Source organism: Suillus paluster (genome assembly GCF_016628075.1).
Source record: "Suillus paluster strain FC165 chromosome Unknown EDB91scaffold_7, whole genome shotgun sequence".
NCBI lineage: Eukaryota > Fungi > Basidiomycota > Agaricomycetes > Boletales > Suillaceae > Suillus > Suillus paluster.
Genome location: NW_024537567.1, coordinates 228,599 through 252,731, shown reverse-complemented (window position 1 = coordinate 252,731; position 24,133 = coordinate 228,599). Strand labels below are relative to the sequence as shown.

The 24,133-nt window shown below is 50.1% G+C and overlaps 7 protein-coding genes across 7 annotated transcripts; 3 read left to right on the top strand and 4 right to left on the bottom strand.

Moving 5' to 3' along the window:
- Positions 1 to 368: 368 nt before the first annotated feature.
- On the bottom strand, positions 369 to 3,820 carry EDB91DRAFT_1046410 (cytoplasmic protein; the record flags this gene model as incomplete). Its single annotated transcript, XM_041313263.1, has 10 exons — positions 369 to 755; positions 813 to 1,003; positions 1,072 to 1,483; positions 1,535 to 1,735; positions 1,835 to 2,293; positions 2,349 to 2,573; positions 2,627 to 2,836; positions 2,883 to 3,155; positions 3,214 to 3,507; positions 3,557 to 3,820. The coding sequence occupies 10 exons, from the start codon at positions 3,818 to 3,820 to the stop codon at positions 369 to 371; spliced, it is 2,916 nt and encodes a 971-aa protein (XP_041181277.1).
- Positions 3,821 to 4,123: 303 nt separating this feature from the next.
- EDB91DRAFT_1109113 (uncharacterized protein) lies at positions 4,124 to 5,678 on the bottom strand. The gene is made up of 2 exons (XM_041317603.1): positions 4,377 to 5,678; positions 4,124 to 4,317 (listed from the first exon to the last, which is right to left on the bottom strand). The coding sequence occupies exons 1-2, from the start codon at positions 5,208 to 5,210 to the stop codon at positions 4,171 to 4,173; spliced, it is 981 nt and encodes a 326-aa protein (XP_041181276.1). The 5' UTR covers positions 5,211 to 5,678; the 3' UTR covers positions 4,124 to 4,170.
- Positions 5,679 to 8,607: 2,929 nt separating this feature from the next.
- Positions 8,608 to 9,588, top strand: EDB91DRAFT_1078712 (uncharacterized protein; the record flags this gene model as incomplete). Its single annotated transcript, XM_041315051.1, has 5 exons — positions 8,608 to 8,694; positions 8,772 to 8,846; positions 9,085 to 9,166; positions 9,199 to 9,220; positions 9,294 to 9,588. 5 exons carry the CDS (start codon positions 8,608 to 8,610, stop codon positions 9,586 to 9,588), a joined length of 561 nt encoding a protein of 186 aa, XP_041181275.1.
- A 674-nt stretch (positions 9,589 to 10,262) lies between these two features.
- On the top strand, positions 10,263 to 15,073 carry EDB91DRAFT_1217502 (uncharacterized protein; the record flags this gene model as incomplete). Its single annotated transcript, XM_041320855.1, has 10 exons — positions 10,263 to 10,852; positions 10,959 to 11,191; positions 11,241 to 11,398; positions 11,450 to 11,549; positions 11,602 to 11,813; positions 11,872 to 11,946; positions 11,999 to 12,178; positions 12,237 to 12,641; positions 12,694 to 12,822; positions 12,876 to 15,073. The coding sequence occupies 10 exons, from the start codon at positions 10,263 to 10,265 to the stop codon at positions 14,847 to 14,849; spliced, it is 4,056 nt and encodes a 1,351-aa protein (XP_041181274.1). The 3' UTR covers positions 14,850 to 15,073.
- Positions 15,074 to 15,082: 9 nt separating this feature from the next.
- Positions 15,083 to 15,897, bottom strand: EDB91DRAFT_1109085 (uncharacterized protein). Its single transcript, XM_041317602.1, has one exon. It carries the CDS (start codon positions 15,812 to 15,814, stop codon positions 15,392 to 15,394), a length of 423 nt encoding a protein of 140 aa, XP_041181273.1. The 5' UTR covers positions 15,815 to 15,897; the 3' UTR covers positions 15,083 to 15,391.
- Positions 15,898 to 16,773: 876 nt separating this feature from the next.
- Positions 16,774 to 20,574, top strand: EDB91DRAFT_1078710 (uncharacterized protein; the record flags this gene model as incomplete). The annotated part of the gene is made up of 13 exons (XM_041315050.1): positions 16,774 to 16,917; positions 16,965 to 17,051; positions 17,109 to 17,179; positions 17,263 to 17,323; positions 17,378 to 17,448; positions 17,533 to 17,538; positions 17,870 to 17,891; positions 17,931 to 18,007; positions 18,038 to 18,147; positions 18,282 to 18,439; positions 18,619 to 18,631; positions 18,689 to 18,801; positions 18,853 to 20,574. 13 exons carry the CDS (start codon positions 16,774 to 16,776, stop codon positions 20,572 to 20,574), a joined length of 2,655 nt encoding a protein of 884 aa, XP_041181272.1.
- Positions 20,575 to 20,907: 333 nt separating this feature from the next.
- On the bottom strand, positions 20,908 to 23,654 carry EDB91DRAFT_1046474 (uncharacterized protein; the record flags this gene model as incomplete). Its single annotated transcript, XM_041313268.1, has 6 exons — positions 20,908 to 21,165; positions 21,216 to 21,299; positions 21,358 to 22,853; positions 22,907 to 23,365; positions 23,414 to 23,532; positions 23,590 to 23,654. 6 exons carry the CDS (start codon positions 23,652 to 23,654, stop codon positions 20,908 to 20,910), a joined length of 2,481 nt encoding a protein of 826 aa, XP_041181271.1.
- Positions 23,655 to 24,133: the final 479 nt, after the last annotated feature.

The following is a 24,133-nucleotide window of genomic DNA, read 5'->3' as shown; positions in this document are numbered from 1 at the left end:
CAGCCCACTACTGTAGAAATATCATTCGATGTAATGTACAAAAAAGAAGCGGGAGTGAGCGAGCAGCAACCACGTAAAGGCAAACACAGAGCAGCGGAACCGATAAACAGACTAGATGGAGCGCTAGCGTTGATTGCAGTGCAACAGAGGGAGAAAAAGGGAAAGAAAAAAAACAGCGGTGAGGGATTGCTTGCGTGATATCAGTCGTAACGAGTGCGAGATGTGGGATTGTGGGAGAAACGTAGAGAGATCTCCTGGTACATTTTGAATAGATCCTGTGCTTGATAGTCCCTTGAGCAGTGCAGGCGAGACTAATTTTGCGATCGCGAGCGAGAGCAAAAAAAAAGAAAACGGTACAGATGCAGCAGTTACAGCCCGAGGTTCGACATCACTCGCGATACCTCATCAACAACATCGGCATCGGTCCTCAAGGCAGCACGCTGCGATGACGAGCCAATGACAGCCGACGACCGTGGGCCATACACGCTCGGGAACGACGGCGCCGTAGCACTCGTCGGACTCGAGTTCCCGCCCGTCCCTCCCCCCGTTGACGTCGTCGGCGACTCAGGCTGCGGCAGCCTATTGCTCGCCTCCGTGATACGAGAGAGCGAATACGTGAGGTCGAGCGACTGCGCGCGGTTCTGCAGCGATCGCGGCTTGCTGATCTGTTCCTTAATTTTTGACTCGAGCAGCGAGTCAGACCCGCGTTTGAGCGCGTCTTCGGTGTTTCGTTGTCGTGTCGCCATCCCCGTGCCCTGTGCGAGTAATTAAGCATGAATGGATCGGACTGGAGATGGAGATAGGGGACTTACGATCGGGGGTAGCGGCGTCCAGTAGTCGAGGCCCGTTCCTGGTGGACCATAAGCTGACTGAGAGTCCTCATGCTCCTCTAGATCGTAGATGTATGCAGGGGCATTGAACAATGCTTTTACATCGGGTGATGAATTTGCCATCCTCAACCTTCGATCACCCAGTATCTCCGAACGGGTAAGCTCAACCGATTCTACAGTTCCAAAAAATTATCGTCAGCTTCAAATTAAAAAAAAAAAAAAAAAACCTAAAGACACTCACCATGCCTCCTCGCCGTCGACAACACCTTACTATCAAAGTGGGGGAACGCCTCCGCGAACGAATCACCCCGTTTATGCGTATGCGCCGTAGGCGAAGGATACACATGAACATTATGGTTCAACAAGAACTGCTCCAACATCTCCCGGGCCGCGAGCAAGAAGTCCGAGTTGCTCCTCTGGCAATGAAACTTGAACGAGTACTCGCCCACGTCGCCAACCGCGACCGCATTGGAGGACGAGGCTGACGCGCCGTTGGTGGAGCTCGGAGTAGGTGCTTTAACGTTCGGGGTGATGATCACTTGGAACTCGCGCTTGATGCGATCGACGAAGGTTATGAAGTCGGCGGAGGCGCAGACTTTGGGAAGATCGGAGCTGGGCGGGACCGCCATGTCTGCCTCGAAGGGGACGTGTTCCTATACATCAATGTCAGCACCAGGGTAGACATAAAGAAACGAGATATGTACCAGCAACATCGCAGCAGCAATCTGCACCTGACTCTCAGGTCCAAAAATCGTCACCACATCCGAAGCCGTCTCCTTATCAGGGAATCGCACGCGCGAGTTGGTCTTGGTCTCGATATCATGTATGAATATCGCCTTTTCGCCAAGCAGCACCCGGTGGTATCGCCGGGGAATCGATAGCGTTTCGTTCACATAGTCCTTGTCCTGCGCCTCGTCAGCACCCACCTCCCAGATGCCATGAGGGATAGAATGGTGATAAAGGAAAAGAGGGGACAAATGGGTGATGGGCGGAGCCGGACGCACCTTTGGATTCACAATTTCCATCACTGACTGCTTCAGGTTCTCCAGATTGATCGCATTCTTTGAGGGCGTCCTTGCCACAACATTGTCCTCGTTGTCATTGTACCCACCCAAAGCAGCGAACTCCTCCGCGTTGCTGAACTTGACGTAAACGCCGTACTTCTTCATTATACGCTGGATGTTCCGCCCGCCAATGCCGATGATGCGCTTGTGATACGCTTCGGGGACATGGAAGGATATTTCAGCCGGGAGCTCTTCTTGCAGGAGAGTGAGACCAGTAAGCACAGATGCGTCGTTGCCCGAGACATCAATAAGGAAGTTATGATCGTTGAATGTCTCAAATTTGATCTTGACATTCGTGGTCTGCATGATTTTGTTAATCTTGCCGTTCTTCTTCCCCGAGATGAATTCACGATGCTCATTGGCGAGCTCGACTTGGAAGCGGATCTCGTGATGGAAAGCCTGGCCCCTTTCTGTCAGCAGGTACTCCACTTTTCGCAAGGGAGCAAAGGCGCACCTTGACAATATCCAATTCCAAAATCATATTGACCGCAGCGCGTACCTCGTACTCTAGGCCGTGCATCTCGAAGCACATGCTCTTGAACACGACTTCTGCACCTGTCGTGAGGGAGATTTGCTTTAGGAGCGTGGTTACTTGCGAAGAGTTGAGGGTCGTAGGCGGGAGGAGGACGTTGAATTGGATGGGTAGCAGCCAGAATGAGGCGACGTAGTATTGGCAGGCCTAGAATCCCAGATGTACTCATTGATATCAAGTAAGAAGAGACAGTTACGCACGAGTTGCATTATAGACCGGATTGTGCGCTGAACGTTGACGCGGTGGTCTCCGTAGACAGTGATGAGGCTGTTGGAGCTACCTATAGGCGGGAATTGGACAAAGGTCGCATTGTCGCTCATGATAGACTTGAGGTCTTCGGCTCGGTCGAGGACCATCCAATCCAGTTTGCGAGGGACGATGACAGTATCTCGCGAGATCACAGATTTTCTCTGTTAAAGTGTTAGAACATACAAGAGTTTAAGCTAGGAGACGCACCTTGTTCACCGACAACTGGTACAACATATCCCTCGCCCTTTGCACTCCAAAGAACTCTCCCGTAATCCAAATGATATTCTGGCCCTGACGCACTGCAGGTGTTACAGTCGCAGCAGACACGACATCAGGACCGACCAAGCCCTGCAAGGGCGAAGGGAAGTAGACATTTGTCGCGGTCTCCTCCTGAATGCTCTGGAGAACATGTCTCTTCCGGCCCGCGACGATCGCGTGGAGCTTCTGGTCGATCTCGCACATTTCGGAGTGAAGACCGCTCTACGAGCACACTACGTCAGCAAAATGTGAATAAGTGGAGAAAAGGGGTAGAACGGACGAATTCGTCGAGCATTACCAACAACCTGACCCTTGCTAACTCGGTAGCATCGCCTTGGCCTGTGATGACGAGTTCACATACGCGCTCCGTCTCGAGACCGCTCCAACCTGCGCCATTGACGCCGTCTGGGGGAGTTCGGCTGCTGAGTGTAAGAGGGGAGTTTACTACAGCGATGTGAGCGAGGGTGGCGCCTGCGATGTCGTCTAGTTTACGACGGACGTCTGGTTTGAGGGTTGGTTTTGAGGAAGGAGCATCTAGGATGTCTGCGCGCGCGACTTTGATTGCTGTGCGATGCTGTGTGGAAGGTGAGATGATGGGATGCAAAAAAGAGAGAGAGACGGACCTGGACTGGACAGTCCTTGAGTAACATGCCGCGGGCAGTCATGACGTGCTGATACGCGCCCGAGACATAGAAATTCCAACCGCGTTGACCATGGTCTGTAGGTAGATACGAAACGTGTACGTTGTGTAAGGTCATTGCCAGGACGGCTAGTTTCTCTACATCTTCTGGAGCGCCTGGGTCAGGAGGAAGGGGTAGATGAGAGTCAGTATGCTGAATATGACGAGTACGACGTGGATGAGTGAAGGAAGTTGAGTAGATGTCCATTGTGTTTTAGAGGAGGATAAGATAATGATAGAGGAGTAAAGAAGAGGTTAGTTAGAGGGGTATGTTTCGATTTAATAGGAGGGTATCCCGCCGCACAAAAAATTACCAAGCTGGTTGGTAAAGAAAAATCAAAAATCAGACTGGTATCACGCTGTGCGTCGAGAAGAAGAAAAAAGAAAGAAAAAAAAGAGGAGCACGCTATCGACGACGACGAGGACGACGAGGAGAACGTTGAAGGCGAAAATGTTAGTCTACTAACGCTGGGTTTCAATTTCTGAAATTACAAAGAGAGAGGCACTGCACAGACCAACGTCGACTAGACTAATCATAGTCTACCAACGTAGTCTAGACTACACTACCCAATCAAATAAATCTTCTTCAAATAACTTTGAGAAACATTTCTTGCCAGGAGTGTTGAAATGCTTGTATGGTTCAGAAGGTGGTAACTTTTCACCGCACAAGTAACAAAAATGTTGTTTGCACTTGGCACAAGTCATCTGCGAGCGGGGAAAAGGGGGATTCACAGAAGACTCATAGAGAAGACAAGACAACTCACATGATTACACCCCACACTCTTCTCCACGTGAACACCGCATCCAGGACATCCCATAGTACAATTATCCATCCATTCCCGGTTCATCCTCTCCTCCTCGTACTTGGCAACCAACCTCTTCACATTACCTCTACCCCACCGTCTTTCAATCTGTGCTCGCCTAGCATCTCCTTCTGGTAGCCCCAAGTACTCCTCCACGAAACTCTCCGTCACTCGTAACGGACACGCACTGATCGGCCCATGCCATGTTCTCCTACAAAACGCGCAAAATGCATACTCGCATGTCGGGCACGTACGTAGCCGCGCCCACCCACTATCATCATCATCCACCTCTGGACTCGGCACAGGCGTCTGGCAGAACGCTACAGGACAGTGCACCATCCCAGGATCTCGTTCTAACGCCCTTTTCGTTCTAAGCCACTTCCACCTTCTCACTTCTTCCTCACCAACAACTCTAATCACATCCTCCTCGCCAGCCTCGTGTCCTGCTTTCACGCAGCCAGGATCAGGACACCCGACGCGACCGATATCTCCCTCCATAATACACGAACCCCAGAAATCTGTCAGACACGAGCGGCAGAATACATGAGCGCACGCAAGTCGGACGCAATGCCTTCCTTTATATGGAGAGAGACAGATTGCGCAGGGATAGGATGTTTCAGCGAATGCGGCATTTTGGGTGTGCGCGTCATAGGACTCGAGGAGCGGCAGCAGTGTCGAAGGGGAGTGGTTTACGATGGTGATGTGGCTTTTAGAAGAGAGACTCAACGAGTCCAAGAACTCGTCTCCACTGAGGAATGCTACCCAGGCGTACAGAACGCCTTCACGCGTCCACATACTAGCGAGGAGCGTGTGCAGGTCGCGGATCTTGCTGGTGGGAAACCATGCATGTGTACTCGTCAGCGCCGTGATACACGGTGGTGCATGTAATGGGTACTGGGGTGGAAGAATCAATGCAAGCAGGAAAGGCGGAAGTGCAGTAAGCGGGCTCGTAGCGTGGGAGTGAGGTGCATCGGGTATGGTGACGGTTCGTGCGGGTGAGAGCGCTATTGGGATCTCGAGCTTGATCGTACGTCCCGAGGGACCAACATCATTGGATACACACACGTCTGGGTAGATTGACTGCTCGTTCAGCAATCAGCTCTTAATCCCATACATTTCATTGGAACACACCTGAAGCACTTCCCATTCTTCCTCCTGCATCATAGCGCACTCTTCATCAGCGCCCTCCCCGGTGCGTTTTTCGATGCACGGGATAGTTTCACCTGGTAACATGAATGTAGGAGGAAAAAGATGTTCACGAGAACTTTCCACGAAAGTAAGATTGACAGTCCGGATCACGTGGAGAGGGTGAGGCATCCACATCGGACCCGGTCCTCCTCAGACGCCTCTGCCATTATACGTGTATAACGGATCAGACCGCATCGACATTCCTTTAGATTATGTAGGGGTTCCAGGGTTGGAGACCAGGAATTCAGGGTCTCTAGCTTAGTCATCACGTGGGGCGTCACTAGCTCCTTACAAGTTACTCCCTTATGTCTCTGGGCTGCGAGCCGCTCGCACTCTATAGCGATGATTTGTCAAGGAGTCTATCGGGTCATCATTATAAAGTGTTTAACGCGGCAGATGGCCAATCCAGACCACAAGTGAGTCGCACTTTCTTATCGCCCTCGATTGACGTAGGTTAGACATCCATACGCACAATCCACAGGCCGATTAGTTTCTCCAATATCTGTGCTTGTACTCTGTCACGTTCTATGGAAGGTGGGACCTGTCGTATCTTAGCATGCCAATGATCTGTTATGTGATGTGGGGTCTTCCGCAGGCAGATAGTTTCTCGATGTCGGTCCTTGTCCCTTGTGCATGTTTCTATAGAAGGTGGAACCTGTTGTAGGCGTGCCACACGTCTGTTAGCGACGCCATGTCACACCTTCATGGAATAACTTGATCACCGTACTGTATTTTTCCGCCGCAACTCGCGCCGAGCTTGCACTTGATCACTTACCTTTCGTTTCGTATCCTAATCTACGAAAGGTTCCGTGCACCTCACACTAAGCCCAGTTGCACCTATCCAACGCCGTCCTTATCCGCTCGAAGGATCTCTACTGGCCTTACGCATCAATATTGCCACTTATTCGGGATATCGACTGGTCAACGCGTCCGAAGATCGTCCATTCGTTGATGAAATGCTAGTAGTAGCGGTGTGTGCTTTCTCAAAACAGGACCATTTTCTCTCCAGGCGAGTGAATATTTTATTTTTGGTTCGAGATCTAGTCCTTCTCATGACGTTGCCAAGATGTTGTCACAGGTCAAGCAAGTCTGTTGCTTAACGGTCTCATTTGGGATCAGTTGTGCTGTCCAGCAAAACTGCTGCCAAATGAGACCTCCCGGTGTCAAGAATGAGGAATCAGTCATTGTTAATATATCATTACCTATCCTCTGAATTCTGTTGCTTTGGTATTCGACACGTAGAATACTATGCACCGTGTTTTTCTTACCGCAAAGCGTTTGCGAATGTTATCACAAAGGTGCTACAAAGGGTTCCAACTCAGTTCCAACTTATTACAAACGTAAAGGCTTGTGACTGTCGAGTCATTCACATTGTATCAGTATCATGCCCCCAACTACGACGTACAAGCACTTATCTACGTCGGACATTCGGTTTCCTAGTCTGGCAAGACATACTGCACCCTCGATAGTAGGTGTCGGAGAGCTGTACTCCCTCATCTCTGGGTCTAATCGTAAATTAAAGACGGTCAAAATTCCGAGTGAGATCAATTTCCCGCGCCTAGGAAGGGAGCGAGTTTACGTATATCTAGAAGAATTGGAGAATCGACTTTCTTTGGCGATGCTCGAGAGCTCTTCTGAGCGGTTGGCATAACCGGGCTTTGTGCTTACGTTTGGAGTTGCGGTGGGATATGAACCTAGATCACGGACGTTGCACACGCCCGGGATCTGAACGAAGTGGGATTTGGAGAGTATATCTTCCACATGATCGTAGACGCCAGCGAACAGAGGCGCCGTGTGCCTAGTTCAACAAGAGAAAAAAAAAGACAAGACTAACTCAAAAGCATTGTGGGTTCCTAGCAAACACGAACTTCACCGCGGCAGAAACAGCTGATGAATATCAAAGCATGGTGGGCAGCCCCGCGTCGCTAGAATTGACGAGTCTATGATCCTTGGGCATATGTGGAATGCGTATATGTGCAGTGCTTATTCACCTAGTTCCACGTGTATAATGAGTGGACACGACTCAGCAACGCGAAGGACTTGAAGGGGGTCCTCGAACAAAAACGACGCGACGATGGTCTCCCACCTGAGCACGCAAAGTGAGCGTCAGCGAATCGCCACGCGTCAGACGATGACTCACCCATCCGCAGTGAGGACACACGTCAGAATAGATGCGTTATTCACTGTCCACGCCAGATTCAAAGCACCAATGGCAAAAAAATAGTCCAACTACATCAAACGCGGCGGAGCAAGGTAGTAGGTCCTCACAGCACGTTACGACTACTTTCTTATCGATAAGCCAGATTGTCGTAAGAATCCTAATAACCGTGTCAGACAAGGATAAGTGATTCCCGTGTCGATCCATACCAAATTAGATGGTCCGCCAAAATACTGGTTCTGCGGTGGTCTGGTTCAACTCACCAAGCTAACCCATGGCTAACGGAATACAGAGTAAGGGCTCCTAAATAGCGAAGGGGACGGTCTTCGATCTTTGAAGCCAGTGGACATCAAAGCAACACCATACAAACAAGTTGACCGCAGGTGCGCGCACCCTTGCCATTTCCAGGGTGTTTCTCCCCCGAATAAACACCATGAGAGAAGGGACCGTTCTATTTTTCCGGCTCCACAGCTGGATAGAAGCACTGAGCGGAACAAAGTGAGATTTGTTCATCGACGTGGAAGTAGTTGTAGAACTGTCGCTCACGTTCAAATGAACTACAACGTTGCATAACTCACTAGCTCCGCCTATCCCTAGATGGCTAGAATAGATAGGTTCTGCCTAAACTCTCGTTGTATAGTATGGGTCGGAGTCCACCATCCTGCCAAACCGAATCGCATACTGAGCATCGAATTCTAGGATAGTATATAAGCAAGTCATCTTCCTACCGTCCATCTCACCTCAAAGAGGATATTCAAGCCCTTCAGCAGAAACTATAAGTACTAGCTCCCACAAACAATGCATTTCTCCTTCCTCACCATCATTTTTGCTTTGACGACATCTATGATGTCTGTCGGCGCATGTCGGTCAAAAGGCCAGACTTGCCAGAAGAGCAGTGACTGTTGCAACAAAAATTATATGTGCATTCCTGTTGTGAGTAGGAGTAGTTTGCTTTGCATCCAGTGTTCACTTGATGTGACTCACCCTTTGCACTTTGTAATATCAGCCAGCGGCTCGCGCGGACCTGTGCCTTCCACCATGATCCTAACAAGAGAGCGGGCCGGCCTGCACTCCGCGACGCACTGGTGAGTCATCTTTCCTCTTTCGTATTGGTGCTGTTGTTGATCGCATGGTACGTAGGTCACTGCTAGTCTCCTAGAGGTGACCTAATAAAAATATATGACAGTCGATATATGGGTCGCCGCCGCTGAGTTGATTAGATTGAGTCGCAGTAGTGTATGATATATTACCCACAGTGCATGCATGAAATTTGTTGCAAGTGTTCGAATTTTTTGCATGCACTGTGGGTGTGGGGTTCAGTAGGTCATAACCTCGGTCCCCCTGAGATTCACAGCATACATAAGGTGCTGGATCGATAAAGACGAAGACAAGATGCGCTCGCTTAGTAAGCATTTGAGTTCTCTTTGCTGCTAAAAGCTAGCGCTCAACGGGACTATGAGTAAGCTTCTCTCAACTTTCCGATTGACTTAATCCCTAAATGATGATCCGGACAACTACACGTTCATCATCAGTGTCCATGTGTCAGCCCTCAGCACCGTATCCTCTGATGAAGAACCTACTATTATCATCGCTTTCGACTCTGTCAAGTACATCTTTAACCCGTGTGTTTCTCCGGAGCAGGAGGAATTGGAAGCAGACCAGGGCGTGTTCTTGACTTCTCAGCGAGCGAGCGGCCTCCCACATGACTCATGTTCCAGCTCATCCGCATTCACACGTACGGAGACGGCGGCCATTAAGATGAACATCTGCATGGCGCGCAAGAAGTTTGAAGAGCTTCAGGGAGACAGCCTTATCTCAAATTTTTGACCTTTCACATTTGCTTGGCGCTATGAATCTATGTATGCCACATCCCTTCGACAATTTACCACACGTTTTGATGCAGGAGGTGTTGCAGAAATTGATCTAGCCCCCGCGGGACGAAGGACATTTTAAAGGAGTGTATTAGAGAGAGATAAGTCGGAGATATCCACAGGCAGAATAGTTTTTCAATGTCCCTTGTGTAGTTCTATGGAAGGTGGGACTTGTTGTACGTCAGTTAACGACGCGAGGTCTGCCGTACATCATGCATCATGCCCCACTTGATCACATACCTTTCACCGTGCACCCTACAGCCAGTTGCACCTATCTACCGTCGCTAAGATATCTTACCAGTCAAGCGCATCACGATTGTGGAATAAAATCGCTTTGCATGACTGGTGACACCCGAACGAGGGAACAGTGATTGTCAATATATCACTACCTATCCTCTGAAATCTATTCTTTTGGTACCCAATACGTAGAATACTATGTACTCTGTTTGTAAAGCCTGTGCGAATGCTATCACAAAGGCACAACAAAGGTTCCTAACTTCCCGTGTGTTTCGCACAGTGCGGTTTTCGTTTAGTCACGTGACCGTCGCGTAATTCATATTGAAGAAATAAACTTGTTACCTGTTCATTTCGCGCTCTGCTTGTCCGTTTGCCACTCCTCCCATCCTTGCGATGAGCTCGTCCGACTACGGGTTTGACGATGAACTTGACTCAGCTATCTTGAACGAACTGGACACAATCGAGGCCGCCCATCGTCATCCACTTCAACACCCTCCTAAGTTACCCCCGCCTGCGCACAAGGCACCCAAACCCCTGGACGAAGATGATTCTTTCTACGATCTTTCTCTTGAAATCGACGAGGCAGAACTTCAGCGCTTAGACACGTTCATTGACGCGGTGTACAAGGGGAGTGCACAACCAGTGGCAGGTTCGAGCAATCCTCCGCGGTCTTCTTCTTCAAAGAATACTGTGCAGAGGACTCTTTTCGGAGATGTCGCGCAACCAACTGCGTCCTCGAGCAGACATAGTCCTTCTAAACGTTCTTCACTTCAGCACACGAAGAGTCCCCGCAAGCCTTTTGGCCAGCAGGCGCCTCAGACGAGGCAGTGGGACCACACTGTATTTGCAAAGTCAGGCTGGAAAAAGCCAAAGACTGCTAAGGGAAAGGGAGGAGATAATGGAGACGAGGAAGAGGAAGTGCATGTTGAGTTTGAGCAGTTTCCTGCTCCTTTCGTGTCAGGTATGTCGAATATCTTGAGTTCGTGTTGGAACTGTACTAATGCGCGTCTTTAGTCGGGTAAGCGCGTTCGTTCAATGTTGTTATACAATTCTTACACCGCACGTATTCTGCGTTTCAATTTTCCTAAGACCCGTGTGTATTTTGCCATCGCACGTACGCTATTCACTGACGTTCCTACAGCCACCTTCTATGAAGCTCAAGGTTGACATGCTCGAAGCTAAACACTGGATCTATCCCCTAAACCAACCCAAGCGTGACTATCAATTCAACATCGTCAGGCACTGCTTATTTGACAACACCCTGGTCGCATTGCCCACCGGGTTGGGAAAAACGTTCATTGCGGGCGTCGTAATGCTTAACTGTGAGTTCCTCGCAGTTCTTTTCGTCAAACAACGTTTGATATATTCCAGTCTATCGCTGGTTTCCGAAGGGTAAAGTCGTGTTCGTTGCCCCAACGAAACCTCTCGTCGCGCAACAAATTGACGCATGCCACCGCACGTGTGGCATTCCTGGTTGTGACGCGATCGAACTTACCGGAAACAACCCCCGAGCATATAGGTCCAGAATGGTGTGTATTAGATTCACGTAGTCGACGCTCAAGCCGACTCAGATTTTGCAGTGGGAAGAGAAGCGGGTCTTTTACATGACCCCACAGACCCTCATCAATGATCTGACTACGGAAAACTGTGATGTGCGGGATATCGTTCTTATGGTCATTGGTCTGTCACCTAATTAATTACGTTGATTCGGTTTGCTAAGGGAAATGTGCAGACGAAGCGCATAAGGGAACAGGAGACTATGCCTATGCACAGGTTATTCGTTTCTTGATGGCCAAGAATCCCCATCATCGCGTGCTGGCATTAACAGCAACACCCGGAAGCACTCCTGAGGCCATTCAGGGCATCGTTGATTCGCTGCATATCAGTCGCATCGAGATTCGCGATGAAAGTAGTATTGATCTCCGCGAGTATATGCACAAGAAGGTCGGTCAACCACGGAGTTTCGAGTTACAAGGCTGACGCGAGGACATCCCACATCTAGGAGATTAAACAGCACATCATCAAGATGAACGACAACATTTTGAAAGCTCAAGAACTCCTTAAGGAAGTGATGATAGTCAGTTATCCTTCTTTTTGGTTACTCTTGTTTGACGAGTGCGTATCGGTAGACCATTATTAAACCTCTCTCTAGTAGAGGGGTTATAGATGTGGTGGATCCAGTTAAGATGCATCCTTATCGTGCTCAGGTTACTATGCAACGCATCGGGGCCCAACGAAATAGTCCTCACAAATGGGCATTCTCCTCGCTGTCCAAGCTCGCAGCATTGGCGCGTGCTATGGGGTATCTGGTGAGTACTCCTCGCGGCGTATATCTATCTTACCTAACGGGATGTGCGCATGGAGTAGATGGAAGCCAGCATCGGAATGTGTCACAACTCTCTACTGGAAATCTCCACTGAGAAGGAGGATGATTCTGGGAAGAAGAAGGGTTCTGCAACGACTGGCTTGCGTAAGGACAAGAATTTTATGGCCCTTCTCAGCGAGCTCGAAGTGCAGAAGATCCGTCCGGGTGGGTACGGTATGCACCCGAAGATGGAGACACTGAAGATGCTGCTGTTGCAACACTTTGGGGCACGGATGGGTGAGGGGGAGGAGACGAGAGCCATGGTATTTGTGACATACCGGGAGTGTGTGGATGAGATCGTGCATATCCTTAATGAGGAGAGTCCCCTCCTGAAGGTGACGAGGTTCATTGGGCAGGGCACAGACAGACAAGGCCGGAAGGGATTTGCGCAGAAGGAGCAGCTTGAGGTCAGTCCAGAGTTCCGCCCGTGAATGCATGCTTATGAAATTGTTGATATAGGTCATCAAGAAGTTCAAGGCTGGCGAATTTAATGTGCTCGTCTCTACTTCTATCGGCGAAGAGGGTCTGGACATTGGCGAAGTCGACATAATTGTATGTTATGATGCTCAAAAGACCCCGATTCGCATGGTGTGTGCCGTTCAAATTAACTCCTTTTACCACTCATCCGTCATAATGTGCAGCTTCAACGCGTCGGACGTACGGGCCGTAAACGGACCGGCTATGTCCACGTCCTCCTCTCCGAAATCCGCGAGGAGTTAAATTGGGACAAAGCTCAGGACACATACGGCGAGTTGCAGAAATGTATCGTCCGCGGGGATCAGCTTGAACTTTATGGCGACGTTCCACGACTCCTTCCTGAGCATGCGAAGCCCCAAGTGCTCGAGAAGAGAATGGAGATTGAGGAGTACGTACGCCAAGAACCTGCTTCCCGAAAGAAAAGTGCAGTCGACAACAACGAGGATTCGTCTCCGAAAGGCAAGAAACGGACGCGGAATGATGATTTTGCTAGGAATATACCACAAGGCGCAAGCACAGGCTTTGTCAGTGTCAGAGACCTGCTTGTCAAGGGTGCAGAGGCGAAGAAGACGAAGAAGAAGAAGAAGGCGAAGACGAAAGGTTTTGATCCCACAGCTGCAGAAGACGACTCGACGGACATGGAATTGGAGTCCAATCTTATGGATATGCGCCGCACCGCCTCGACGCCTGCTGATATCAGTACGAAGAAGAAGGACAAGTTGCGCGCGACACGCACCATGGATCCATCCAAGAAACGACAAGCTGCAACGTCACGCAAGAAGGGGAAAGGGAAGGAGAAGGAGACAGAACCATTGGCCACCAGCCAATTCTCACGAAAAGGGGATGACGATGATGACGATATCGAAATCGAGCAGGGCATTTCAGTAGCTGCTCGCGAGGTCATCGCTCGTAAAACCCCTTCCCCTAAGAAAAAGCGGCCAGCTTTACCCAGATATTGGTCGTCTTCACCTGATGAGGCTCCTGTTTTGGTTCGCGAGCGTTCCAACAGTTCTGTAAAACCATCTACAGCCCAGAGTCCCTCCTATCTTCCTATCGAAGATGATGCACTACTTTTGAGCTCTTCAGAGCCGGAAAATCCTTCAGGACCCAGCTTGTTGCCTTCGTCACCGCGAATTTACGATATGGACGACGTGATAGAGTTAACATCCTCCCCGTTACCATCCCAAACACCAGATCACCTCGTAGAATCTTCATCGACGTCTTGCGGCCCCAGAAACTCTCCGGCCGACAAGCACCGCAAACGGAATGGGAAAAGTCGAGAAGGATCCCCGGATCGCTCGCTATCATCGCTCCCATTGTCAGACGGTGTGATGGGTAATACACAAAACATGGCGTGGTTACTAGGATCGGACGAGGAACCTGACATCCAAATTATGTCTTCCCCGCCCATGGCACCACCGCAGAAGCGTAGTCCTCGCGTGGATCGCCTATTTGACGATGCAAGCGTTGAACTTGTGGACGGAAGGCGTCTCTCGCCTGGGGCATTTCTGATGCCGCCACCTCCCATCCCACGCCAAGGTACCTTTTGGTCGCCCGCACGCTCTTCTGATCATGACATGCCCGATTCCTCATTCGCTGTGCGGCCTGCTGGACGTTATTCCAGACCGCGTGCAGCAGCCGCACATTCTGAGTCACCTGCATTAGATATGCCGCCTCTCTCCCAGCGACGTTTGAAACGAAAGGATACAGATGTCATTTCTTGGGAATCAAGTCCGGCCCGTAAGCGTAGCAAGAGAAAGCCATTTGTATCCATACGACATAACCCGTGGATGGATGGAGAAGCCGCACACTCTGGTGACGAAGCAAGTGAGGGATCGTCGCACTCGGAAGATGATGTTGAGAGCGATTCCGATCGGCAGTTTATCAAGGACATCGCAAACACTCAGGTGTCTCCTTCTTATGATCAGTCGCTCGCTTATCAAACGGGGTTGCTCACACAAGCCCCGCCGGGAGGTCCTGCGTTTGCTACCAGACCTGTGAGGAGGGGAGTATACGCCAGAGGAGAGAGTGCAAAGCGCCGCGCTGGTGTGTCAAGTTCTCCCATACGTGAGGACGATTTGCTCGACGAGTATGCCATTGGCAGCTTTGTTGTAGATGATGATGAGGACATCATTTGATCAAATACATATTCATTATCCCGGTGTCTATTCTGCAGTCGGGACTACGGTACGGTCTTAAAGGCTCTGGTGTTTCATGCACATGCTGTGGAGAACCAGTGAATTATAATATTTACAAGTGCTCCTTACACCTTCGGACGTTTTCGATCGTCAATCACAATAGGAGATGTCTGTACACTACGTTTGCCGTTGTCTTTTCCTCTTTCTCCCTTCCGAATAGCGATCGAATGTCTCGTCGACATCGCACTCTCGATAGTGCGGTGTATAGCTGTCCGTGTGCGAACGAATCTGTGCGCAAGTCAAGCACGGCTTTCTCTAGTGTCAGCCCTTGACATCCGTTGAATGTCGTCGCATAGGCAGGTCGCAGAGGAAACTGTTTGTGATTTACAGTCCAGCTTGAACGTGCTGAATTGAAAGTGAACGTGATCCGAGGCAAGCCATGTATCTCTCCGGTATGAGGAATCTAAACCTCAACAAATCTGCGATGAAGAGCGGTGATGCAGACTCGCGCATTTCGCACCAATCCGTTTTCGACGGACATGTTACGTTGTATTGCGCACACAGCATTCACTTTGAGATCTAATCGATGAGGCCTGGGTGTGTTCGGATGAGTCAACATCACGAGATAGTCTGGAGTCTGCTCGAGACAGGAAGATCTCCAACGCCGTCTTCTGGATCATAAGAGGGTACAAAGCCATCCATCTTCCAAAGCGTTTTTTTTCGGCTCCAAAGCATAACGAGTAGCATTTTGAATACCTACGACGCCGTGAAATGAGCATGCAGAGGCCATGGTGATAAAAGCAGAGGAATACAGTTAGGAGAGAAACTTGTGATCGCATGTGGAGCTCGGTGGCGTGCAGTTGTAAAAGGAGGAGTAGAGACATGGAGATAAGCGAACCGCCCACGCAAATAGGAGACTGCCAAGCGCACAGCGATAGTGAGCGCTCAAGCAAATCGGACAGCATGTGGAATTCAGGTGGAGCACAGACAGGAGAGTCACGCGAATTGGTTCCGCGGGATCAAACGTTTCGTCCTTACATATGTTAGACTAGTATCTACTGCTAGGTACCCGTTCAAATTGAAATTCAAGAATTGTCCTCCCTGGACGCTTTGTGTGATCCCCGTGCGTTGTCCGTAAATTCTTGATCGAGTCGCTCGGACGCGACCCGAGTCATGATTAGGTTTAGGTCGATGACAGTCTGCATGGAAGATGAGTCAATGCACCCCTAATCATTGAGGCTACTTACGTGGCACACTCAATAGCACTCTCATTAGAAGTGAGCATCATGGGGCAACAAGGGGATATGTACCGCATAGTCGAGCCAATCTAGTAGCATGGATGTTGACCTTGGAATTCAGGAGACTACGAATCAGAAGGACCCTGGACATGATTAGGTCAACGACGAACATGTCCCAAATGCTGCTTAGGCTGGTGACTGGTTTGTGTAATGCCAATGCGGGGCAAGAAGATGCATGGCATCTAAAAAGTCGACTTGGTCGAAGTTCCTCTCTCAAAGTGCTTTAGAGCAGTTCGCTTTTGGTTTAGTTCAGGTTTGCGTTCGTAGGCACACATTTTTGGTTATGTGCTCAGCATCTCCACCAATCGCATGAGTGCGCTACTGAAGTCGTAAGCGTTCATTTCAGTGGTTTTGCAGATATGATATCACAGTGACACGCTAGCAGCACACGAACCCCTGGCAGGCCCCAAGTCAAATGAAGTGGACTCCAATGGAATCTGATATGCCCCAAGCCAAGTCGCTCAGGACTCAGACGAAGAAGGACTGACCACGGCCTGACCTCAGCATCTGGGTCCTTATGGACCTTCAGCCAGGTATAAAGGTCGCAGCACGTCCTGTTACGCTTCTCTATCAACGATCCCCTCTCGCTCAGCTACTTAGTAAAATTTAGTTTCAGCACTTACACGATGATTCAAACTGGCAATTACAAGATCCAGAACGTCATGTTCAGCACCCAGTTCGCTGACTTGGCAAATGCTAACCCAGCAGACGGCACCGAGGTCATGGGTCACGAGGAAGATGGCACCGCAGCCGGGCAAAAAAACCGTACAGTACGCGTGCATCATTAACATGCATCCTATACTCATCGACGCCATAGTTCTACATTGAGGTCGTGAACGCGGTTCTGGGCCTTGCGACAATCAAGAATGAGACCAGCGGGACTTATGTTACCATCAACGAGACGGTCGGTTCATCTGGTCTTGACAAATGCAGATCGCTCGCTGACAATGTGAAATGACAGACCAACAAGGTCGAAGGCAACCACAAGTCCCAGGAGCTTCAGTTCTCCACTGAGGGCGGGGGCGATTACGTGTGAGTGGCAATGGTCTTCGGTTCTAACATCGGTTCCTGATATCGAGAATTGGAATTTGACTCGTCTCCTTTGTTGTCTGCAGGATCCATCGGTACAACGTCAACAATGTGTGGGTCCTCAACGAACCTGCCGACTGGACTCAGGTTCGTTTTTCGTTGGTGACCTTCCTCGGCTTTAGACCGACGACGTTGCTCTAGATCACTACTGCTCCAGCTCCTCCTCCGGGCACTGCGGACTTCACGAAGAAGTACTGGCAGTTCGTGAAGCAGTGAGCTTGAAGAAGTTTCGGAATGCAAGGAGACCTAGTTGTTGTTGCTTTAACTTGTCTATCGGAGAATGATTGTACGTTTAGCCCATTGTACGTTTAGCCCACTGCGGTGGTGATGTATGGAAGAAATGTTTTGTGTCTCTGAATCGGAGAACCCTGGGGTCATAAAACATCCGAGACTCCGAGAACCTAGAAAGATCTAGATAGGGAGATAGGAGAAAAAACTGCACGCTGTGATCAGCTGCAGTGGAGCACAGGTGGAGCGCGCACATGGAAGTCATACGAATTGGTTCCGCGGGACCAATCCGTTCCGTCCTTACATATGTTAGATTTCCGTTTGACACTTACATACAGTCTAATGCAAGTCTAACGTGTGGGTTCGAATCCTAGCAAAATCTGAACTTTTCGACCGTCGGTGCAGCGAGATGCCATCCATTGGTTCGGTAATGTAATGAACCACTGCTACGTTCATGACTTCTTAGCTGTGGATGTACAGTACCGTTTCGCCGCTATATCTGAAGCAGCTCACCAGGTATCTCCGTGCACTGACACATTCTATGTACGTACTGCATCTTACTTTCGCTCGCAGAAGGAACAATTCGGACGATTTCAAGAAGATGAACAGTCCTGTCACGACAAGCTATCATGACTTGTCACTTTATATAAAATACAATAACTTTGATCGCAACCTTGGTCACGGTAGGTCCACTTGATTTTCAATATCATCTCATCTGATATTCCTTGATCAACCTAGCGGGAGGGAGGCGGGAAAATTGCTCGTTTCCACGACTTGAACACCCCAATGGAAACTTGCAGACTTTGTTCTTCTACAGAAATAGGTCCGATGACCCAGGAGATGACACTCTTTACTCAGGTTGCCAGACACCCAGCAATTGTACTCGCTCCCGGCCGTCGGGACCCTTCACGGTCGCGCTTCGACTTGAAAAAGGTGTGGATTGTCCCTAGTACCTTTTTGTTGAGGAGACTGCCCGTGAGTGCTTCTCTGGACCCTACACTGTATCAAAGAGACGTGTGCTTTTGTATTTTCATGAGCACGTGCCCGTGTAGACCGCATCGAGCACAAGGCGCGAGGTATAAGACCTGGAGTTGGAAGCAGACTTTGACTCCAGCAGTGCAATACCCCTCCAGTAATATCACATCTAAATCTAGATACACGCGTCAAGTCAATGCCGCGAAACTCACAGCCCCAGCTAAAGCCTTCTCTCCTCTCCCGCACTAGGGGCTCGCGTCGACGATACCCCGCCTCATGATAATGAGGGGAAGCTTTCCCCGCAAGCATCGAGGCTAGCCACTTCAACGAGTCACGCTGGTCATCACCCCCAAGCCAAGCAGGTACGACTCTGAATCTGAAAATGGTTCGATCTCATTGAATATTCGGTGTAGCATATGCCGGACTCTTCTTTCATTGATGTTGAACGTCCAATCTATTGCCATGTTCCTGCTACCCGCAGAACGCCAGCCTTTACACCGGGCACAGTCACTCAAGAGTGGAACAACCATGCTTATGGCATCTTAGCAACTGTGTCCATCTCCGGATCCCCCGCCGGGTCCGATCTAAAGGCCATGTCTATTGACGAGGGGCCGCTGGACTCTAGACAGTCTCGGAAAAGGAGTTCCAGAATGTCTGTTGATCCTTCCCCGTTGACAGGCACCTATCGCAAGGCTTCGTCCCAGATGTCGGTTGATCCATCTTCACCGTATGTTGATCAAAGCATTCAGCGGAAGGCTTCATCGCGAATGTCGGTTGACGTTCCTTCTACCTGTCGAAGCCGAGGATCATCAGATCGGATGCTGATTGACGAGATCCAGCACCACTATCCTGCACAGAACCTCCAACAGCAGGCAAATATTCACGGTGTTGCCTCATTTAACGCTCTCCCGACTGTCTCGCCGACCATGATGATATGTTCTCCCAATATTTCAACACATTTGCCGCGCGAACGTACGCTCGCGTCATGCGCTTCGCCTCCCACCTCCATTCCTATATCGGTTACATATCATGACAGAGGTTCTGCTCGCGGAGAAGCCAAGTTGGCATCGATGCCTTCGTCACGACTATCATTTCTACAGTATGCGAAGGACAAAGAAAACCAAGCCACCTTTCCACCACCACCAGCCTATTCCTGCACAGACACATCAAGGCCTTCTCCTAGCCTAATCACCAACTCCCCGGATCTTCCTCCGAGTCGGTCAGACTCCGTGCCAGCTGCACCTCTCGGAACATTTCCCCAGAAACATGGAACTCCTACTCCTACTTCAAGGAAAGGGAGTGGATCGCCCACCACGGAGCGAAAGGCTATTCATTATCAATCCCCTCAGACCAATAGGAGTCGTGTTCGTACGCGAGGATCGTCCTCAGGAGACTCGGAGGCCAGTCATAAGCGCCATTGTGTCCGACAAGATAGCCAGCCCATTGCTCTTCTCTCCATCGATTCTCGTTCAGCATGCGACCCGCTTCTGCAATCACCTCAGTCGCTCTCCCCCATCGATGAGGTTTGGCTCCCGCCTATGGAGCAGCAGTTGGAAATGGCCCGCAAGTCAGAGCTGAAGGCCAGGTTTAGGAAGTTCAAAGCTGTCATCGGCGAGGCTGTCGACGAGATCAAGCAGGCAATTGTGCCCTATAATAAAGACCACTGCAAGCGCAAAGTTGCTCGCACATACACCAATTCCGAGCCCTTCTCAAGTATTCCTGAGTACCTCAGTTCTACAAAGCGTTGCGAACTACCTAAACCCACAAGTCCCCGTTCCCAACAATGCACGTCATTTGACATTGGGAATGATATTGACCATATCACTCAAACATGGACGAACCTCACGCTGTGCGATTCTCCAACAGCATTACGAGGGGATGGTGGGGCCGTCCAGGGCGAGGCACCCCATCTTTCTTCATTTCTCCCAAGAATCAACGAGCCTCCCAGGAACCCAAGCAGATTACCATCCGATCGTAGAACTGCAGATGGTGGCGCAGTTACACAGTTCTCGAGTGGCGACGAAGTCGAGATATATACGGGGGACGCTGCCAACTTGGCCGCTCCCACGTTTCGCCGACGCAGGACTGCTGATGCCATTCGATGTCAATGGAGCGGTCATACCTCGGCTGCCTAAAAAGAATCATCGTAAAGTGGGTCGACGAAGATATAATAGTCTACACACATGTTAATTTCAAAATATTATGATACTGGTAACTGTAATAACGGACTTTACCTCATACGGACTTATAACGCTGCACGATAGATATAGACCAGGAATTCATGATTGTACTTCCTAGATCTCATGGATTGATTGGCAGGCATAAGCGAGCGATTATCGAAAGATATGTAACTTAGGGCTTGAAGGCTGAGACTTCAGGAAGGTTCGTCAAGCCGCCAGCAGGATTAAAATATACCGGCACCGAGTACAATACAAATGCAATTCCAAGCATTGTCAACATCTGTATGATCAAAACATGCCCATACCATCTTCATCACCGTCGCCCCATCCAATAGCAACAACTTCTTCTTCCTGTGGACGGGGAGAAGGACGGCGTCCTTGAGACGGCGAAGCACTCCGCATATCGTCCGGATGTGCATCTTTTGTGGTGGCAGTTTGTAATGAGGGCGCGGTGACATCTTGTGGTCTTGCTTGCGAGGGCTGGGCAGTGTGCCATGACATTTTCACTGGCCCTACTGCGGCGATAGTTGATCCCTTGGCAAAACCCTGGACAGAGTAAGCGCGTGTTAAATATGTCAGGTCATCTCTTGACTAACCTGCTCGGCAGCAGCTCTCGTCCTAAAACTGACGAGAACTTCATCATCACCAATGATCTCTGCTGATTCGAGCTGACCGGTGGTCTATGATTATCAATGAGTCAACGAGCCACACATTTGGAAATGAACAATCTCGACGTACTTCATACCAATCCCGCAATGCTTGCAGACTGTCTTCGCGAACACCCTTGACCAACAGCTTCCTTGGACGGTTGTCGAGTTTCATGCTTGCCCTGGGAGGACCGCCTCGCGGTGCTCCGCGATAGAAGGCGCCACGTGCCCCGCGACCGCGACCCCTGAATCCACGGTACGGTGCACCATACGAGGTCTCAGCACTGGTCTCCGATATTCCAAGACTCGCTGCCTCCTCCCTTAGTTTTGCAAGTTTAGCCTTAAGTTCCTCCGTAGACTCCCCAACAGCATGCAACTCAAGCTCCTTATCCAACCGCTCTCTCTCCTTTTTTTCGTGATCATTCTGAGTGGCCGGGACGGGTGCAGGCGAATGGACCTTGGCGGGAGTAGCTGACGGTGATGGTACTGATGGCAGAGTCATCTCTTCTCCTAACTTCCGCAATCTTGCCAGAATCCCTTTCTTCTCCTCGGCGGAAGCGGTCTCTAATGAAGACATTAAAGACTTCTGCTCCGCTATCTGCTGCTCCAGCAGCTTCTGCTTCGCTGCGAGCTCTGACACAGCGGTAGACTGAACGGGCTGTTTACGCGCGGGAGTCGTGGCGTGCGATACAGGAGGCTGGGATGGTGCAGAAGGCTTGGGAGCGTCTCGCGCAGTCAGGTTGGCTAGTAGTGGTGCAGAGGCTGCTAGCATTCGTGATCCTGTTTGCCCATGTCCTTCCATGGGCCGATGCCAAAAGACCTTTACAAACCGGTTCCCAAAAACAGCATCCTCTGACTTCCATGCAGCATGCGCCTCGGTGTGCTCAGAGAAACTCACGAGCGCCTTGGCGCTGCGAACATCGATTGCAACGTTGGTGACCGTCCCAAAGCGCTTGAACCAACCATTGACAGCGTCAAGGCTAAGCTTGTCCTCTGGAATCTTTTCTACCACGAGTGTTTTATCTTGCCGTCGTTCTGGGCGGAAGGTCTGTGCATCAGCACCAAAAACCCCTCGGCCACGAGGTGCACCCTTCATCCCTCCTCCGAATCCACCACGCATACTGTACGTCGAGGGCCCAGGCACATTTGGAACACCCATCTCCACGTCCATGGGTTGAACTGGTTGCTGCTGTATAGGTGTGGAACTCTGTGGGACGCGGTCTGCTGGGGGTGCGATCGACGATGCGGACTCTGGAGCCATCTGAGGAGTTAGGTCCTGTATGACCGGAAGTTCACCAGACCTGTCCGCCGCATGAGTAATTTGACCGCCGTCCTCTTGCGGAACTCTGGGGAGTAGAGGTGCACGTTGGGTCCCACGACCCATGCCAATGCCGCCGCCATTCGGGCGCATATCCATGCGTGCCTCGTGTGGGTCATAGGGGGCACCTTGCGCCATGCCAAATGGTATTCCACCAAACATTGGTAAGAATGGCACAGCACCATTCATAGGAAACATTTGCGATGGGACGAAAGCATCGTCACCGTGACTATACTTGCATAGTGCACCACGAGCACAATATCCATTATCTGTAGCGACAGGTGAGCAGCGCCCTTAGATCGTTATGAGAGAGCAAGCGCACTATGATAATCACGACAAATTCCCTTTCTTTGGTCTGGGGGTTGATAATTTTGCTGTCGTCGAGTGTTCACATTTTGATTACTGCCATTCATCCCGACACCCATTATACCATTCATCATCAATCCTTGGCCCCCAGCCTTATTTTGACCACCACTCCATGCGCCGGTGGAGCGAGAGTCACGACCATTGGAATACCGTGAAAATTGGCCTTCCACACTTAACCGAGCACCTTTAGTGGGTGGGCGCCCGTCACGTTCATCATGTTCGAGTGATCGTTTCTGTCCTCTGTCCGTCGGCGAATGATTGGATAAAAGAGCATCCAGAGGTATAGGAATTCCAGTATCTGCGGACTGTGGATGTGAGGGCAATGAGAAAGAACTTGTTGGGTCGCTGGCCGTGTAAGGGAGATACGACTTGGTTCTGAGAACAGTGAATAATGTATCTATAAATGAGGGTCCCTCTGATACCAAATTAAGACCGAGACACAGATTGCACAGACAACACGCACCTTTCTCTAAAAACTCTTCCAGTTGGGAGCTGAGCTCTTTCCTCATCTCGTTTTCCGGGACATTGTGCTTCAGTAAAGCGAGAATGTATTCAGCAAGTGCCCCAGGCTCCGCGTCACATCTACATATGCCAATCATTGTCAAAGGTGACAAAGACAGAATATCCGACGGTACTCACATTGGTTCCAGAGTTCGAACCAACCAGGGCTTTAGGTGTTGTGCAGAGGTTGGGTCGTAAAGCATTTTTACCAGAGAAAAAGGGTGTATAGAAGAGTCAGACAGCCAGCCTGAGTGTCTTGGGTTATCGAGGAAGCAGAAAAAATTAACGACGGAAGAAGTAGGATGGACGACCAGACCGATGCAAGTAAATGCTCAGGTGGATGCTTTGCCAGGACTGCCAGGATGATGAGTTTGCCCTATGACTAAGCCTATAGAATTTAGAAGTTCTGCTTAGTCAATGTCACATAATCGATGGTAGCTCCTGAGTAAGACCATGACAGTCGTTCCTTCTATGTGCTCCTAAGTCAACAACTGAACGACACTAGCATTTCCGAACATCGCTACTGGTCGCTAACAGCTGAACTCGCTAGCTTGATTTCGCACAATCTTCATCAAGACACGTAACAAGCCACGTCCAACCAGTACATGACGTGTATGTTTGAGCAATTATATACGTACCATTGCTTTCTCCGTTACAACGTGCTCCAGCACGATGGCCTCGT